Source organism: Telopea speciosissima, chromosome 1, assembly GCF_018873765.1.
Source record: "Telopea speciosissima isolate NSW1024214 ecotype Mountain lineage chromosome 1, Tspe_v1, whole genome shotgun sequence".
In the NCBI taxonomy this organism is placed as follows: domain Eukaryota; kingdom Viridiplantae; phylum Streptophyta; class Magnoliopsida; order Proteales; family Proteaceae; genus Telopea; species Telopea speciosissima.
In genome coordinates this window covers 76,181,539-76,201,235 of record NC_057916.1, presented here as the reverse complement: position 1 = coordinate 76,201,235, position 19,697 = coordinate 76,181,539, and the positions used below count along the sequence as shown (strand labels likewise).

The window sequence follows — 19,697 nt, the reverse complement described above, 5'->3', positions numbered from 1 at the left end:
GCGGCAAGACCAGGAGAGAGAGAGTAAGGAATGATTGTATTAGAACCGATTTGGGAGTTGCACCAATCCAAGACAAGCTCCGTGAGAGCCGCTTGAGGTGGTATGGTCATGTCCAACGGAGACCCATGGATGCACCAGTAAGGAAGAGTGACTAGATTCAGTTTGACGGAGCTAAAAGAGGTAGGGGCAGGCCTAAAATAACTATTGTATAAGTGGTAAGAAAGGATATGCATGTGGTAGGGCTCGATCCTAGTATGACCGCGGAATCCGCGGATAGAGTTGTTTGGAGGACAAGGACCCGTGTCGCCGATCCCTTGTAGGGGGATGTTCCTAGGATGTTGCTTTGACTACTGATTTGAATTCTACCTTTACTTATTTTCATTTTTACTTCATTTTACTCCTTTTTACTTCTTTTTATTTCTCTTATTTCTATTACTGTTATAGCTTCTATCGGATCCATGTAGCCGACCCCGTTTAGTTGGGATAAGGTTATGGTTGTTGTTGTTGAATGTTGATCAGGCCAACTTTTGTTCTTTCATCCTAAAATTATGCTTGGACCAATTAATAATAGATTTTCAATCTTTCCAAATAGGCCCCAAGTTCTAAAGCTGTTAAAAGCCAACATATCTCATATAAAATAATTGTTACCTCATTAATCTTGTCCTCTGAATTTGATAACCTTTTGAACAATGAGGACATCTTAAATGGTGCAAAAAAATGTAATATTGAGAAGTAGAAAATTTTTTTGGAGGAACTTTACAAGGTTTCTACATCTGCAAAGATAACAGAAGACCAACTTGATGCAGTGACACCAGAATGATTGGACTGATACAACCGGGTTTGAAGCCCAAGCCCAAATGAGACCAGCCCAACCCGGGTTTGTGGACCAACAAGGGTTGGTAGGGTTATTTGTAATTTTTATTCTTTTATTTTGCTATGTTTTACTTTGAGTAGGCTATGTAGTAGGTAGAGTTCAATATCATTTTAGTCTTTGTTTGAATAGGAGTCTTTGTTTCTTTTATTTGTTTCTCTTTGTATATTCACATATAACCAAATAAGGAATGAATGGAATGATACTGAGTTGAGTTGCATACGCTGGTGAGTGTTCGTGTGTCCTGCTGGTTGAGTTGGTCAACTGCAGTTCCTCTTTTCCTAATCTCTCTCCTCATTGCAGGTACAATCCTCCCTTTGTTGCTGCCGGACCTACAGGTCTGAGAGAGATCTCATTGATCTCCCTGACCTCCGCTTCTTTCTCTTTGATATTGTGGGTGTGAGAATCTCCACCCTAGGTGACTTAAGCCCCATGACCTTATACCCCCCAAAAAGCCGTCCTGCTGTGAGTTTCATAGCAAGATTCACATATGGTTTCAGCATTACCGCATGAGAGAAAGATCAGATTACTTTCTTTCTTCTCAGTTTGAACTCTCAGTGTTGTGCAATCAATAGGCCCCCTCGATGTCGACCTTTTCCCTTCCATAGCGAACCCAAACAGGGTTCCAAACCCCGGGATTGCGTCACAACTTCTTACAAGATCCACCTGGCTAGTCTGCTTAAACTTCTTCCAAATCTCATCACAACTTCTTCCTCCCTTTCCCTCTTCTGAGAGTGTGTGTCCACCTCCTGCTGCCCTTACTACCATCATCTATGTCATTAGCACAAGTCCTAACTGAGATACGATCGATGGCGTTTGTTTTTTTTTGGGTGGGTGGGTGGGTGGGTGGGGGAGGGGGAGGGAGGTTAGGGGAGTGGAGATAGATGAAATTATTTGGTTTGTAATATTTCACGTCAATTAAAATTATGTGATAATTTGTTTCTTGTTTTCTTTTTAAATGCGTTGTAGGCTTGTGTTTCAAATGTGATAGCAAGGCTTGATGATGGAGCTGGAACTGTATTAAATGCAATGCTGGAGTCAACAAAATATGCAGAGAGCAAAGTTAAAACAGAGAATTCAGGTGATACCTGATGTGACCTCAAATGATGCCTTAATTATTTCTTCCTTGTATAATACCATTTGACTTACTTTGCTTGCTTCAGAAAATTAAGATTTTTTAGTTATTGAGGGTTCAGTTTTCATCCCAAGAGACTTTCAGGGCCTTAAGGTAATAAAAACAGGAAGTCTCTGTCCTGTTATTACCATGAAAATTAATGACTTTTATGTTGGGTCATGTGTGTTAAAAAAAAGAAAAAAAAGAAGGCGGCTGGGCTCAGCAAGAACGGTTGTGTTAACATCCTTCGATGGCTCACTGAATACTGAACTCAATCAATCTTGTACAGTTGGAAGTTAAAGAATGTAAAAGGACAAGGAGAAAGATGAAGGATGAAGGTAGAAGGTTGGAGAAGAAGAGGAAGAGGGAGAAGAGAAGAAGAAGAGAGAAGATGGTGCAATATTGTGTGTTAGAGAATCATCTCTACCACACCTATATTACTTCGCTAATAAGATGTAAGGAGTTACATATACCTCCCTAGGGAGGTAAAAGGTAAAAAAGAGAAAATACAATGTAAGACAAGTAGACAACAAACTAGTTCCTAAAGTCAAGGAATTAAGTATCGGTCCGTATCGTATCGGCCGATATGTCTCGGTATCGGTCGGTGTCGATACGATACATACCGATACGTCCCTTAAAAAAAATAAACTGTCTCAACTGTATCGATATGTATCGACCGATACATATCAATACAATACAATATAGTCGATACGTATCGATAAAGCCAAGACGTCCTTTTTTCAATATTTTTTATTATTTTTTAGCGTATCGGTACGTATCGATATGTATCGACTGATAACGTATCGATATACATATCGATACGTCTCGATACACTTAAGCAGCACATGGGTTTTTTTCATTCTTTCCAGCAAAACACGATACAGAGAGCCTCCAGGCGGAAAAAAGCCCTGTCCAGCCAAGGGAAAAACCCCAAAATTAAGGTTCAAACCCATTTTTTTGACCTGATTTTTTTAGGGCTTCGATTCCTTGGTAAAAAACAATTCTAAAGGAGGTGGAATTAGAGCCTTCGCTGCATCCAACAACCCAGATTCGAAATCAAAAGGTGTTCTTGAAGGGAAAGGTAGGTTTTTTGAAAAAAACTTGATTTTTTTGTTCAAATCTTTGATTTTTGGTCTTTTTTTTTGCTATGATTCAAAGAGAATAGGTTAACCTTGGTTAGTGATGCATTCTTTGTATACATTTGCCAAGATTTGAGTTCAAATCTTTGCATTTTTCACCCAAAATCGAAAATTGCTTCTCAAATTGAATTTTTTTTTTCCCAAAAATTTCAACCAATGCTTATGTGTATAATATATGTATAACATAATGTACAGATCTATCACTTTGCATCAACATTATATTTTTGCCCTATAATATGTAATTTTTTTTTATTTTTTTGCTATTTTCTGAAATTATAAAATACTTTAAAAAATGAAAAAATTCATGTTCTTTTCATCTTTACTCTTTCATTATAGTTTGATAAACTGTATCAATGGCTGAAATACAAGAGAAGAGTTAGATTCATATTATTTGTATGCTAATGTACTATATTAGATTATTATATCTTTTTTTTTTTAATTTCTGAAAAATTAAATAACGTGAAACTAATTGTGGAAAATATAAAATGTTTAAAGTTTGCTTAGGGAAACTTTGCTAAGTACATGCAAATGATGCAATGCATGACATGCATCATATAGACATGTACTTTACTTGTATAAATTATTGATGTGTGGATTTTAATATAGTTTAATACTTACATAGCTATCTACTTTTGTTTGGTGTTTAGGACGATGCAGCGACAACAAGACATTTGATGGTCTTATTGTACCAAGATAAACAATAACAGATTGCATACATAGTGCAACTTCTGTGATACTCAACATCTTGGAGGTGGGGTAACTCAACAAAAAGAACACATGGCAGGAGGATATGGAAATGTTACCAAGTGTACAAAGTGCCCTGTAGAGTTCAGCAGGGCAATGCAAAAACACCTTAGAGATTAAAAAAAAAAATCCACCTAAGCACATGAGGATGAGGATGTTTTGGTGGAAAATTTGATGGAAGATTTTGAAATTTATGAAGGATCGGATATGGAAGCAGAGGAGGACCTAGAGTTGGCATGGGCCATGAGACAATCAAGACATGAAGCAAGGGAGAAACAATGGAGAGTTGAGCAATTGGTAAGAAGTCAATCAGCTCGACCCCAACGCTAGAGTCCTGTAGATATTGGTGTTGGTTCCTCTGGTCGTCCATTTGTAGGTAAGGGTAAGGAACCTGCTGGCCTTGGTAGAACTACCAGTGTCAAGGGAATGTTTGACCGGTTTACTAAGAGTAGCAAGGGTAAGAGAAAGAAGAGCCCAGAAATCAGAGACATGGATCCTAATGTCTATAGACCGAGGGATGATGGCCAACAAAGGATTGAAGAAAGCTTTCGACCCAAAACTTTGAGTAAAAGGATAGGTAGAGCAATCTCTAGATGGTTCCACAGTTCTATGATTCGACCACATAAGGCCAAAGATCCCCACTTCAAGGCCATGGTAAAGGAGATTCAACGGTGTGGGAAAAATGTTAAGCCACCCACACCTTATGAGATTGCTGGGCCTTACTTGGATGATATTGTCCAAGAGGTGCATGAGTATGTTGAGAGATTCAAGGAGAAGTGGCCATTATATGGAGTGACCATCATGTGTGATGAATAGAGTGGACCAACAAGATTATCCATCATCAATTTCCTTGTCTAATGTCTACTATGATGGAAAGACGATCTTCCACAAGTCGGTCAATGCATCTAGTGAAATCAAAGATGCTCATTACTTGTATAAGTTAATGGATGAAGTTGTGGAGGAGATAGAAGAAGAAAATGTGGTCCAAATAGTAACTGACAATACAACAAATTTCAAAAAGGCTGGTTAGTTGCTTATGTTGAAGAAGCAACATCTATTTTGTACACCATGTGCGGCTCATTGTATAGATTTGATGTTCAAGGACATAGGAGAATTGCTAACGGTCCAACGGTTGGTTGGTAATGCAAAGAAAATCACCAACTTTATTTATAACCATAGTTGGGTTTTGGTATTGATGAGGAGTCACACACAAGGGGATTTAGTGAGGCCTACAACCACAAGATTTGCAACAAATTACATTGCAATTGATAGCCTCATTTCCCGAAAGGATGGGCTGCTAAAGATGTTCACCTCTCCTGAGTGGTTGACTAGCAATTATGCAAGGTCTGAAATTGGGAGAGTTGTTCAAGATCTTGTCACCTCCTCACAGTTTTGGGCTACGTTGAGCCGACTTTATAATGTTATCATGCTCCTCTTTTGTCTGCTTCGAGAGGTTGATGGGGATAAGGAGCAGACCATGTGTAAGATGATAGAGGCCATGGGAGTAGTGAAGAAGAGGATACATGACAATAGCCCAACATCAAATAAGTAGTTTTTGAAGATTATAACCGATCGATGGGAAAGATGCTGGTTCAAGATGTTCATTGGGCAGGTAATCTTATAATTCATCCTTATGTAGATGACTTTGGTTTCATTTTAAACACTTGCTAAGTTACTATTTATTTATTAGGGAAAATTTCATAGACACCCCCTAAAAGTATCCGATATCTCATAAACTTACCAAACTTGGTCAAAATGTCACAGACACCCCTGACGTTAAGCAGGGTTACCCCCATAAGATAAAATGTCGATTTTACCCTCTTAGTTATTTACCCTTACCACATGGTGAACTTCCTATAATACCCTTAAGGTTAAAACCTCATATACAAATTATTCTCGTCATCATCTTGCCGTTGCCGCTGACCGCTGCCACTGTCGTTACCACTAACCGCTGCCGTTGCCGCTGACCGCTGACCGCTGCCGCTGTCATTGCCGCTGTTGCTGCATCTTCTTCATCTTTTCTTACCCCTTTTATTTCTTCTTCACACCACTGAACCCACTGACCCACTTTCTCTTCCATTTTTTCTATTTGTTTTTCTGTTTACTGAAATCCAAAATACCATCACCAGTCTCATTTTCTTCTCTATCTTCTCTTGTTTCAGCAGCGCGAGCTTGTTTTGAACAAGTGAAGTGTTTGCGCTCGTCCCCATGGCGTCTGCGATCTTCTTAAGGAGTTGAATGGCATGGGCTTGGTTCCTGCCATCCTGAGTTGATGATTTCCTGATTTCTGAGAGGATGGATTCAGTGGTGGCTGCTGATTGGAGCTCAACGGACCTGAGATTGTTGATGATCTGGTCGGTCTTAGAATTCAGATTCAGCTCAGCATTTCGATTGGCCAGCTCCAACAAGGAGATGGTGTCGGCTATCTCTTGTGCTAAATCTTGCATCTCCCTAAGCAGACTCTGTGATTTAAGGAATAGACGGAGTCGGCTCCCGGTTTTGTAACCTCTGATGATCGTACTACCTTTTTTGAGCTGAGAATCCAGTGTCTCCAGTGCAGCTCTTGTGGATTCTGAGTTGGTTGTGGCCTCGATTCCCCTGGCCAGCAAGGCTTGAAGGACGACGTCCAACTCGGAGATGTACCTAGAGAATTTTTGGAAGCTCGCCTCTTCCACCATCACGTCATTCGTTTCCATGATAAGCTCTGTCACTCTGTTGGCAACTTCGTTGTAGAGTTCCTGTGTTCTTGAATCGGTGGTGGTCGGAGGTTGCAGCGGTGGAGCAGAAAGAACCAAAGAAGAAGAAGAAATGGAGATTTCACAGGTAAGGGTAATTTCACCATTTAAAAAGAGTTAATAGACACTTAACTGCAGAGACTAACGGAGTGGACTAAGTTGAAATAAATTCATAAAAATAGGGGGTGTCTATGACATTTTGACCAAGTTTGGTAAGTTTATGAGATATTGGATACTTTTAGGGGGTGTCTGTGAAATTTTCCCTATTTGTTATTATTAGAATTTCTAGGTTTCTAACCATCAATTACAAACCATGTGCAACATATTATTTGAATCCGGATATCCAATACACCAATGATATAGGGTGTAGACTGTAGACTGTAGACTGGATCTATTGAGTGCCCTAAGAAATGTTGTCAACAGATTGGAGCCAAATGTGGCCAAGGCCACACTTGCCATGGAAGAGGTTAGTAATACATTAGTTGTATAAAAGATTGAAACCAAGAATATGTCAAATAACAGTTTCAGTGGTGATTGGTGAACTAATATTTTAATACCTCTCTAGGCTAAGTATTTTCGGGAGGCCACTCGTGGTTTTGCTAATCGAATGGCTATCCATGCTAGAGGCACACAACGCCTAGGTAAGTTAGGTTTAATAATTTATTATGTTATTTAGAATTTGTTTCAAGGTTTTGTCTTTTAATATTTCATTTATTATTGTGCAGCTGATTGGTGGCTTAATTATGGGGGCATTAGTGCTCCATACTTAACCGCAATTGCCATTCGAGTGTTATCCCTAACGGCATCCTCTAGTGGTTGTGAACGTAACTGGAGTACATTTGTGTTGATACACACCAAACCCCGCAATCGTCTCAGTTATTCAAAGTTGGAGAATCTAGTGTGTCCATACAACATGAAGCTGAAGCTTAAATATTTAGAGTTGGAAAGAGAAGGGGATGAAGTAGATGTTAACCCAATCGACATCAACCGCCTACTTGACGATGAAGATTCAGTTAAAGCATGGATAGTGGACACCGATAAGGTATTGGTGATGGATCAGTTAAGTGAGGATCGCCAGACAACCAAACTTGATCCAATCATAGAGAACATCATTCGACAGATTGACGATGATGAAACACAGGCACCATCAGAAGATCTTTATCCTAATGTTGAAGAGGAGGCCAATAGCCCTGAAGAAGGTTTAATTAGGAGGACGAGGTCAGATGATCAGTATGGTGGAACTCAACAAGATGTTGATGATGAAGGCGACGATGGTGATGGTGGTGGTGGTGATGGTGATGTGGCTGCTACTACTACTGCTGCTGCTGATAATGATGGTAGTGGTGGTGGTCATGGTGGCAGTAGTGGTGCTGGTGGTAGTAGTGGTGGTGTTGGAGGTAGTGGTGGTGCTGGTGGTGGTGGCCATGGGGCTTCACAACATTATGCTGGGATGTAGTTCACATGTGAGGCAGGATACACACATGCTACCCAAGATACTTATCATGGTGCTCGCCATAAGACTTACAGTCGGAAGGGCAAGGGCAAGGCTGGCATGCATTCCCATAAAGGCCACAATCCATATGACAGTGATGTGCTTTTGAGTGGCATGGAGTCACTGAGCATTAGTTTTGATCATGCTGGTGCTTCATCAGGCCATGGGCGTTATGCATCAGGTTCTTCTTCGGGCTATGGACATGAGGCTTCTGTAGGGTATGGAAGTTATGGATACAGAGAGGCACAACCACAACCTAGTGCTTTCACGACATTAGCCACTCCAGAGCAGTACACACGATTCTACTATGAGTGGGAGAATCACTACCATCAGTATTTCAACTGGGCTCAGTATTATGCTTATGTTCGGCAAATACACAACATCATCCTAATCGCTCCTATTCTTGAAGACCCTTACAGACATGACTTTGATCCACCCCGACATTCTTCATGGTAATAGAGTGACTCTACATGTAAGAAATCTCATCTTTTAATCTTTTATAACAATTTCAAAGTGCCGCACTTGTCTGGTTATACTATATTCACAATTCTTAGTGTATATGCATGATATATGACATAAATTGCTTGTTTATATTGTTTTTTATGTCCAAAAGTGTATTTTTATGTGTATTCTGATCATTTTCATGTGTTTCTGCACCAACCGATATGTATCTCTGATACGATACGAGACGATACGATATGTCTCTTAAAATCGCCCGACCGATATGATACCCGATACCGATACTCTAAACCTTGCCTAAAGTACCCTTATTACATAAACTCCAACAACTCCCCTTAAGCTGGAGAATAAATGTCATGCATTCCCAACTTGCATAATAGGGTATCGAACTAGTGAGAGTTGAGCCCTTTGGTGTAGATGTCCGCCAATTGATCACTTGTCTTCACGAAAGGAGTGCAAATGCAGCCAGAGTCTATCTTCTCCTTGATGAAGTGCCGGTCCATTTCGATGTGTTTTGTTCTGTCATGTTGCACCGGATTGTGAGCAATGCTTATAGCTGCCTTATTATCATAGTAAAGCCGCATAGGTCCTTCAGCATCAAACCCCAACTCTTGGACTAATCTTCTTAACTATATGAGTTCACAAACTCCATGAGCCATTGCCCTAAAATTTTCCTTTGCACTGGATCTAGCTACAACCGACTGTTTTTTGCTTCTCCATGTGGCCAAATTACCACCTATAAATGTGCAATAACCAGATGTAGACCATCTGTTTGAGATGGATCCAGCCCAATCAGCATGTGTGAAGCCTTTTATCCTCCAGTGGTTGTGCCTGGCATACAATAGTCCTTTCCTTGGAGCATATCTGAGATGCGGTATACAACGTCCAAGTGCCCACTCTTGGGAGCATGTATAAACTGGTTCACCACTCCTACTGCATAAGAAATATCTGGGCGAGTCATAAGACATAGATGAGCTTCCCCATTAGCCTCTGGTACTTCCTTACATCAACAAGAGAGGGTCCACCATCTTTTCCTAGTTTGTGGTTCTGCTCAATAGGAGAACTTGTTGGTTTGCAGCCCAACATTCCCGTCTCTTTCAATAAATCTAGAACAAATTTTTTTTGACATATGTTGATTCCCTTCTTGGACGTTGACACTTCAATTCCTAAGAAATTCTTCAAGGGATCCAAATCTTTAATCTCAAACTGTTTAGTCAAGTAGGTCTTCAGCCTTGCTATTTCAGCCCTGTCATCTCCAGTGACCACAATGTCATCAACATAAACAATAAGGGCTATGATGGTATCATTACCTCGCCAGGTAAATAAAGTGTGTTCAGCTTGGCTCTGGGAATATCCATTCTTCAAAATGGCTTGTCTAAACCTCTCAAACTAAGCCTTCGGGGACTGTTTGAGACCATATAGTGCCTTCTTGAGGAGACACACTTTCCCTTCAGTTGAGGGAAACTTGAAGCCGGGTGGAGTCTACATCTACACTTCCTCTTCAAGATTGCCATAGAGGAAAGCATTCTTCACATCCAACTAATACAATGGCCATTCTTTATCAGACACTAGAGATAAGAGAACTCTTATTGAGTTGTCTTTAGCCACAAGAGCAAATGTCTCCTAAAAATCAATCCCATACACCTGACTGTATCCTTTGGCCACCAACCTGACCTTGTATCTCTTGACTATACCATTTGATCGGTACTTGAATGGAATGTGTAGACCCCATAGTTGTCAGGCGTCGCCATGGCGCCGCCATGGCGCTCCGGCGTTGGGAGAGGGGGCATATCGAGCTACGCCATGGTGGATGTCAATATATCGTTCGATATGGCTTCCATGGCGACGCCATGGCGTCGCCATGGACGCCATACCACGATATGTTGGCATATCGGTCGATATTTGTACATATAAAAGTTAGATTAAAATTTTTTTTTAAACCATTTAATAGCTTAGATGCTTTGCTCCAAATCACATACACTAAAGAAAGACTATTGCTATCAAGCTTGAGAATGTTAGCCTATCATTTGATTTTTACTATTGCTTTCAATTATTTGATAGGTTAATCTATATTTTCAATTTTTCATACTTTCATATACACTAATGGATATTAGTGACACTTTCATGAATTAAACCATAGTGGCATAGTATATTAGTAGTAGTGTAGTACACTTTCATGTTGATTTTTGATGTTATAGGACATATATTATAGCATACTAAATGACATTAAAAATACAGAAAATAAAAAATTAAACATGGTCGACATGCTCGCCATGGCAACGCCATGGCGGGCGACATGTCGATATATCGACGTGACACCCTTCCACCGACTTGGATCGCCGTGACGCCGTGACAACTATGGTAGACCCCATCTGCATCCAATTGGAACTCTTCCCCTGGAAGATCAACAAGTTTCCAAGTGCAGTTCTTTTCAAGTGCCAACATTTCCTCAGACAATGCTTGCTTCCACTTGGGGTCAGACATGGCCTCAGTGCATTCTTGGGAATGGAAATGGAGGAAAGGGCAGTAGTAAAAGCAACACATATGGGAGATAGAGCATCATAGGAGACAAACTGGGCTATGGGATTAGTACAAGCTCTCTTTCCCTTTCAAATTGCAATGGGAAGATCTAGCTCAGAGGGAAGAGAAGGAGTATTACCTGATTGAGGAAGGTGGAGCTTAGGATGTGGATTCAAAGAGGACTCTTGGCAGGTCGTCTTCTTCCTTCTCTTTTTTTTGTACACAATTAACTTCTTATTTCCAGAACCAACATCTGATTGATCATCAATATCAACACCACCTGATTAATTAGCAATATTAACAACAACCCCTTCTTTGTGTTTCCCAATATCAAACAAAAATGGAGAAGTAGGCAAAGGTGGGAGAAAAGGGATATCAACAGCCTCTTCATCTCCCCCGAAGAGGATGCTGATGAGAAGGAGTGAAGAAAGGTATAGATTCAAAGAAGGTGACATCTTTGGAGAGAAGTCGCCTTCGGGAAGAGGGATGGTAGCACTTGTACCCCTTGGTAGAGGAGGAATAGCCAAGGAAAAGGCATTTGAGTGCCTTGGGGTCAAGCTTAGTCCTAGTAGATTTATTGACATGGACATAGCAGACACACCTAAATACCTTGGGAGGAAGAGAGAAAGCAGAAGTATGACGAGACAATGTTTCCAAAGGGGATTTGGAGCCAAGAAGTTTAGTGGGCATGCGATTGATTAATAAGGTAGCAGTAAGAAGGGCATTTGACTAAAAAGTCTTAGGAACATGTAATGTAGAAGGGGTTCAAGTAAGAACTCTACAGTAGGATCGATGATAGGTTGCAGCAGAACATCAAAATAGCAACAAAATCAGAATTAGTAACTTAGAGAAATAAAACCAAATCAGCCAGCAGTTTGGATCCAGACTTGGATCGAGTGGAGGTCTTATAGAGGTAATCTTCTGCTGAAAATTTGGTACAATTCTGCGGGCAGAGTAGTGAGTTGCAGGGGTGTTCCCAAAATAGAAGTTTGGAATGTAACTTGCAAACCAGTGTAGGGCCTGGTGTGGGGGTTCTATGCTCCAAACTTCTGCAGAAACTGATGAAGAATGATGGAGTTGTGGAGCCTTGAAACTTGAAGCCAATCTAGAACAGAAACTGGAATCCGCATGAGATGGAATCTCTTTGTTTAATCAGCAACAATAGCAGCAATACTTGGCGTTGATGGAGGAATCGATTCAGGTCTTCAAGGACTCTCTAGCAGCAATAGTTGCAGACACAAGAGACAGCAGCAAGCACACTCGATTGGGAGCAGGGAAATAATAAAGAAGAGAAAATAGAATAGGAGGGAAGAATAAGGAGATTCGGCTTCAGGCTCTCAACAGCCCTAAGGTTTCAGCTCTCTCAGCCAGGCCCTCTGCCCTTCAAGCTTCACAATCAAACTTGAGAATAACCATGTTTGCAGCAGGAAAATAACTTTCATTCAACTTAGTAAAAAATCGTGGGGAATGGCTACAGCAGCCTTACAATTAATAGAGGGCTATGTTTGCACCTCAAGTTAAAAGAAAATAGAAACTTAGCTTTATAGTTCAGCCAACATGCAATGAACAAAATTAGAAACTAAGTCAAACTATAAAATAGAAACTTAAGCCTACTTTCTAAATCTAAAATTAGAAACTAAACTAAACTTCTAAATCCCCACTCATAGACAAAATTGACCCTTCTAAAAAGTCTTCACATGATCTGGTCTTGGGCCCCACAGGATCTTCTAATAATATTTCACCAAGGCAAAATAAGGGGCTGTAGTTTTGGCCTCTTTTTCTTCATGTTTTGTCCTGCATCAGCTCTCCCCCTCTTAGAAAAAATTCGACCTCGAATTTTGAAGTGAATAGGAAGGAGTGTTGTGTTGTGCACATCCATCTTCAAGCTGTAGTAGAACTCTGGCAGCTCCTTGATGATTGGAATGAAATCTTGTAATTGTGGCTCTCGTTCTTGGAAGAATTCAGGTAGAAGAATGAACTCTACATAATCTGATTTATAACCAGAGATATCCTTGATTATTATATCAGCAGAATTGTCTTCCGTTGTGGGTTTGAACTCCTCCTTTTCAGACTTCGGTGCACTAGTGATCTCAATGAGTTCTTCTAGTTGGGGGACCTTAATCACCTCGGCTGTCTCTTCAGTATCATAATCCAAGAGGTCATCATCATTGTTACCATCAAGGGCTGGATTGACTGACCAATATTCATCGAACTGAGGCTCACAAATCTTTACATCGGGGTTAGCTTCCATACCCGCAATGATTGAGTTTAGCCTCTCTGATATCTTGATGGCTTCGACATAGACCTCCTTGGTAGGACCATTGAGACGTTGGTCTACCATCTGCAGAATTTCTTCCAGTGTCATAATAGCATTCATAGGAGGTGGACGGTAGCCAGGACAAGAATCAGCTTTAAACTCTTGGAACTCTTGCTTAAGATCAATCATGCCGCCTATTAACTTCTTCAGCTCCCTAACATTATCGTGCATGCTGGCCGTTGTATGGTTCTGATACCAAATATTGTAGAACGGGTTCAAGTAAGAACCACTCTACAGTAGGATCGATGATAGGTTGCAGCAGAACATCAAAATAGCAACAAAATCAGAATTAGTAACTTAGAGAAATAAAACCAAATCAGCTAGCAGTTTGGATCCAGACTTGGATCGAATGGAGGTCCTATGGAGGTGATCTTCTGCCTAAAATTTGGTACAATTCTGCTGGCAGAATAGGGAGTTCCAGGGGTGTTCCCAAAATGGAAGGTTGGAGTGTAACTTCCAAACCAGAGGTAATCTGGCCACCAAACCAGGGTCAAGTGTAGGGCCTGGTGTGGGGGGTTCTATGCTCCAAAACTCTGCAGAAACTGATGAAGAATGATGGAGTTGTGGGGCCTTGAAACTTGAAGCCAATCTGGAACAGAAACTGGAATCCGCATGAGATGGAATCTCTTTGTTTAATCAGCCCCACAGTAGCAACAATACTTGGTGTTGATGGAGGAATCGATGCAGGTCTTCAAGGTCTCTCCAGCAGCAATAGTTGCAGACACAAGAGACAGCAGCAAGCACACTCAACTGGAAGCAGCGGAATAATAAAGAAGAGAAAATAGAATATGCGGGAAGGATAAGGAGATTCGGCTCTCACCAGCCAGGCTCTCAAGCTTCACCATCAAACTTGAGAATAACCATGTTTGCAGCAGGAAAATAACTTTCATTCAACTTAGTAAAATTGTGGGGAATGGCTACAACGGCCTTACAATTAATAGAGGGCTATGATTGCACCTCAAGTTAAAAGAAAATAGAAACTACTAAAAATTGAAAACTAATGAAAATAGAAATTAAGCTTTATAGTTTAGCCAACATGCAAGGAACAAAATTAGAAACTAAGTCAAACTATAAAATAGAAACTTAAGCCTACTTTCTAATATAAAATTAGAAACTAAACTACATTTCTAAAGGCCTACTTATAGACAAAATTGACCCTTCTAAAAAGTCTTCACATGATTTGGTCTTGGGCCCCACAGGATCTTCTAATAATATTCCACTGAGGCAAAATATGGGTTGTAGTACTATTCACGTGAATGGGGTTATATTTTTGTATTTCATTTAAGTAAATGATTTTATATTTGGTATTTCATTACTTACGATATTATTCATAAGTATGCAAATACCCCCCTATTTGAACCCAATAAAAATAGTTAAAAAATAAAATTCCAAAAGGATAAAAAGTCAACCACTCAACCCCCCAGTTCAAGAACAAAAACTGAATTTTCGGCGGTAGGTGCAATTTTTAACTTTCCAATGTTGGGTTTTTTTTCAAATCTAAAAATTTCATAAATCTTAATATGGTAAAACATTGTTAAAAACAAAAAATGTGGTAGAATATTTATTTGTTTTGTTGTCTAAAAAAATATTTTCATTCAGAGCGATCTTAAATAGCATTCGTGCACACCAAATTAAGTTTCGGAACATAACCTTCAATATAAACCATATTTAAGCAATCTTGGAAAGCTTTCCAACAAATCCAAGATTGTTTAAATCTGGTTTATATTGAAGGAGTTATATTCCGGTCAAACTTAATTTGGTGTGCGCGAATACTGTTTAAAATCGCTCTCAATGAAAATACTTTTTTAGACATTAAAACAAATGAATATTTTACCACACTTTTGGTTTGTAACAATGTTTTACCATATTAAGATTTATGAAATTTTTAGATTTGAGAAACCCCAGCATTAGAAAGTTGAAAATTTTACCTACCGCCGAAAATCCAGTTTTTGTTCTTGAATTGGGGGGTTGACTTTTTATCCTTTTTAAATATGATTTTTTAACTATTTTATTGGAATCAAATAGGGGTATTTGCTTATTTATGAATAATATCTTAAGTAAATGAAATACCAAATATAAAAACATTTACTTAAATGACATTAGGCATAAATAAGTGTTTGGCCTGGTTTCTGGCATAAATAAGTGCTTGTCCTGGTTTCCAACAAGGTTTTCTCAAGTTTCGATAGGGATAAGTGACACTTATATAGGTATTCAGGTTGAAACTAGCGAAATATGGTCAAAACCAAATGAAACCTTGTACTCTTTAAACTCCCACCTTAACTCGTCTCGGTTTCTTGCAAAATTGATATATCTCGGTGGTTTTGGTTGGTTTCGACCAAGATCTCCTTCCATAAGTAAGAAGACCTAGATTTACTAAGTTTCTTTGATGCACGTATTGGCTACTTGGTCCTTAGAGGCCACAATATACATGAAGCTTCTTCTTAACCTTTGTCAGTGTGGAAAATGACAATCAAACTCGATCTATTCCATCTCAGTGAAAAAAAAGGGTGTGAAGGCATTAAGGTATAAAGGCACAAGCCAGTTATGAAATTCATTGAGCTGTTTATAAGTAGCTACAATAGTGAGCTTGGTTTCTGTTGAAATACGGGTGTAGCAAGGTATATGGGTAATCTTGGTATTTTATCTTATTAGAATGTTCTAGGTTTGTCTTCTTCTATTTTAAATAAAGGAGGCTATGGTCATACTGATACAAGCCATAATTTTCCCAACGATTTCCATCATGGTATTAGAGCCGATCCATCTTGGGATTGAAGAAATTATGCCCTAGCCCTCTCTCTCTCTCTCTCTTGTCTTCCACCTCTCTCTCGCCTCTCTTACCTCTCTCGGTTTACCCTTCTCTCTCTCGCCTCCTTTTTCTATTTTCTTTATTTCTTCTTTTCTTCTCCCTCTCGGTTTAGGTATACATCTCTAAAACCTACACTGTAGAGGGTACCGATTGTTGTCTTCCTCTTTCACGTTACCGATTGCATGACTTGAAAGAGTATCTTATTTGCAATCCTGTATTGATGATTTGATTCCAACAACACCACTTTTTGGTTGTTTGGTGCTATAGTTGGTTGCAGTTTACACATACTTCAGGCTATGTTTTAGGGATGAGTTCTACCCTCTAAAGTCTCTAACAAGTGGTTAGCAACCCTTCTTCATTAAAGAGGGATGACTTCTACCCTGTAAAGTCCCTAACAAGTTATTATGTGTTTGCAGCCCTTCTTCATTCAAGAGCATACCATCTTTTGATCTTTGGCAGTGTCTGACCAAAGTACTACATCAACTGGAATGGAAGGCACGAGTCGTGGAACTGATTTTTCTTCCTTCCTTCCCTATTAGCTCCATCAAGTCACTAAAGATCATTGTAGGAAGCTTCATGGGCGACCATCCACTTCTCATGGTCGGGGTCGAGGACGCTTTAATCAATCCCATGCGAACCATACATAGACATCTGACAAGGCATTCACAGGTTCCTCTGTATCTTAGGATGAGCTCTAGACTCTTAGGCGTCTCATTACCAAGTTGGAGCCTGCTACTACAGCACCACCGATCTCTGCACCTGCCCCTGTTACCTCTGATTCTAACTTTGCCCCCTCAGGTATTTCTTTCGGTGGTCATTGTGCATTGGTTGCATCTCAGCCTTGGATAATTGACTTTGGTGCAATTAATCACATGACAGGTTCACTAAACTTATTTTTTCAATATTCTCCTTCTTCAGGAAAAGATAAAGTTTGGATAGCAGATGGTTCCCTCTCCTCTATATCCGGAAAGGGTTCTATTCGTTATTCTCCATTACTATCCTTACAATATGTTTTACATGTTCCAAATTTTCTACTAATCTTCTTTCTATTAGTAGTATCACTAAAGACTTAAATTGCAAAGCCACTTTTTTCCTATCTCATTATGTCTTTCAGGACCTGGCAACGGGGACATCGATTGGTTGTGGTAGAGTACAGGGTGGTATGTATATGCTAGAAGATGGTCTTCCTTTTGTTTCCACCGTTCTCAGCCATACTCACCAGACAGTTACATCTCCAGCAGCCTTGAGTGAATTACATCAGTGGCATAGAAGATTGGGTCATCCACCCATTGGCACATTAGCTAGAGCATTTCTTAGTTTAGTTAAGCAGTGTAATTTTAATGACTTTCATTGTGATGCTTGCGTTTTTTCCAAGCAAATTTTAATGACATTCATCCAAGTTTGAATGATAGAAGTAGTACTGGTTTTCATTTGATTCACTCTAATGTTAAGGGTCCTACTCGCCATGTTTCTATTTCTGGATATCGATGGTTTGTGATCTTTATTGATTATCATACTTGCACTACCTGGGTTTATCTGTTACATCATAAGAATGAGGTGTTTCTCTGTTTTCAGTTATTTCATAATATGATACGGACCTAGTTTGATGTAAAGGTAAAGGTTCTACGTAGTGATAATGGTAAGTAGTATATGAACGGTCCTTTCTAGGCCTATCTTGCGGATCAGGGTCTTATTCACTAGACTAGTTGTGTTGATACTCCTGCACAGAATGAGGTGGCAAAATGGAAGAACCGACACTTGTTTGAAGTAGCCCGTTCTCTCATGTTTGCCATGAATGTCCCTGCTTAGTACTAGAGTGATGCTATTCTTATGTTTACCTACCTCATTAACCATATGCTTACTCAGGTATTGTACTTTCAATCTCCTCTTGTTGTTTTGCTTAGTTCTGCATCGTTTATTGTGCCACCTAAGGTGTTTGGATGTGTATGTTTTGCTTGGAATCATCATTTGCCTGGTAAGCTGGATCCCCAGGGGGCTTAAGTTCATTTTTCTTGGTTACTCTGCCGCTCAAAAGGATATAAATGCTATCATTCTCCTACTAGGCATGTATTTGTTACTATGGATGTCATTTTTCAAGAATCTGTGGCCTATTATCCTTCCTTGGCACCTCTTTAGGGGGAATCTAGTATTGATGAAGATGTGCTTACATTGCCATTGAGTTCTCTTGATAGTCCCATAGATGTTAAGATGGAAGATACTTTGATTCGAGGGAGTTACAGTTAGAGTCTACACAACCACAACATCAACCGGCTCTACGGGTCTATTCTTGAAAACAACAGGTTGATACCACCATTCTGCCTCCTTCCACAATAACTCTACCCATCCAAACGCCATCTCCTAATCCAGGTTCTACTCCATCTGGTAATACTCTTCTTGCTCCTAGTCTTATTGATCCGTCTCTTGATTTACCCATTACACTTCGAAAAGGAGTAAGATCTTGCACTCAACATCCCATATCTCATGTTTTGTCTTATGACTCTCTTTCTTTTTCCTATATGTATTTGTATCCTCCTTGTCTTTGGTTTCTGTTCTTCAGAGTAGGTAGGAAGCACTTGCAGATCCTCTAAGGAAAGAGGTTATGCTTAAGGAGATGAACGCACTTAGAAAAAATGATACCTGGGAGTTGGTGACTCTTCCTCCAAATAAGAGACCTATGAGTTGTAAGATACAAGGCTAGGCTAGTTGCCAGAGGATTTACCCAGACTTATGGGGTCGACTACCAGAAGACATTTGTTCCCATGGCAAAAGTGAATACCATTAGAGTTATTATCTCTTGCGCAGTTAACTTAGGGTGGGAACTGCAAGTCTGCAACAGCTTGATGTGAAGAATGCGTTTCTCCATGGTGAGCTTGAAGAAGAGGTATATATGGAAATACCTCTTGGTTTCTCTTGCTAGAAGACACAGGGCAAATTTTGCAAATTGAAGCAGGTGTTATATGGACTGAAACAATTGCCCAAAGCTTGTTTGGGAGATTTCATAAAGCCATGGTGTCATTTGGCTATACACAGAGTAATGCTGATCATACTCTGTTCATCAAACTGTCAGGTGATAAGATCACAGTATTGATCGTGTATGTTGATGATATTGTGGTTACTGGTAGTGATTCTGAAGAAGTAACCCGGTTGAAGGCCTACTAGGGTAAAGAATTTGAAATTAAAGATTTGGGGAAGTTACGTTACTTCATGGTATTGAAGTTGCTTGTTCCAGCAAAGGAATTTTCCAATCCCAAAGAAAGTACACCCTTGCTCTTCTCTCTGAAACGGGAATGCTCGGATGTCGTCCTACTGATAACTCCTCTTGATGCTATTACTCATCTCAAGAGTAAAGATGGTGAACCAGTAGACAAAGGTCAATATAAGAGGTTGGTAGGGAAATTGATATATCTTTCATACTTGGTCTGACATTGCTTTTGCTGTTAGCTTAGTTAGCCAATATATGCATGATCCCTATTCTACTCACTTCGAAGTTGTCTTCCGGG

The 19,697-nt window shown here is 39.8% G+C and overlaps 1 protein-coding gene across 1 annotated transcript in view; it reads left to right on the top strand.

Annotated features, from left to right (window-relative positions):
• LOC122648948 (DNA-directed RNA polymerase III subunit RPC3) overlaps positions 1-19,697 on the top strand; it is a 28,788-nt gene that overhangs the window by 4,779 nt on the left and 4,312 nt on the right. The window contains exon 8 of the mRNA XM_043842276.1: positions 1,841-1,952. Coding sequence (XP_043698211.1) covers positions 1,841-1,952 — 112 coding nt within the window. The remainder of the gene's footprint in view (positions 1-1,840; positions 1,953-19,697) is intronic.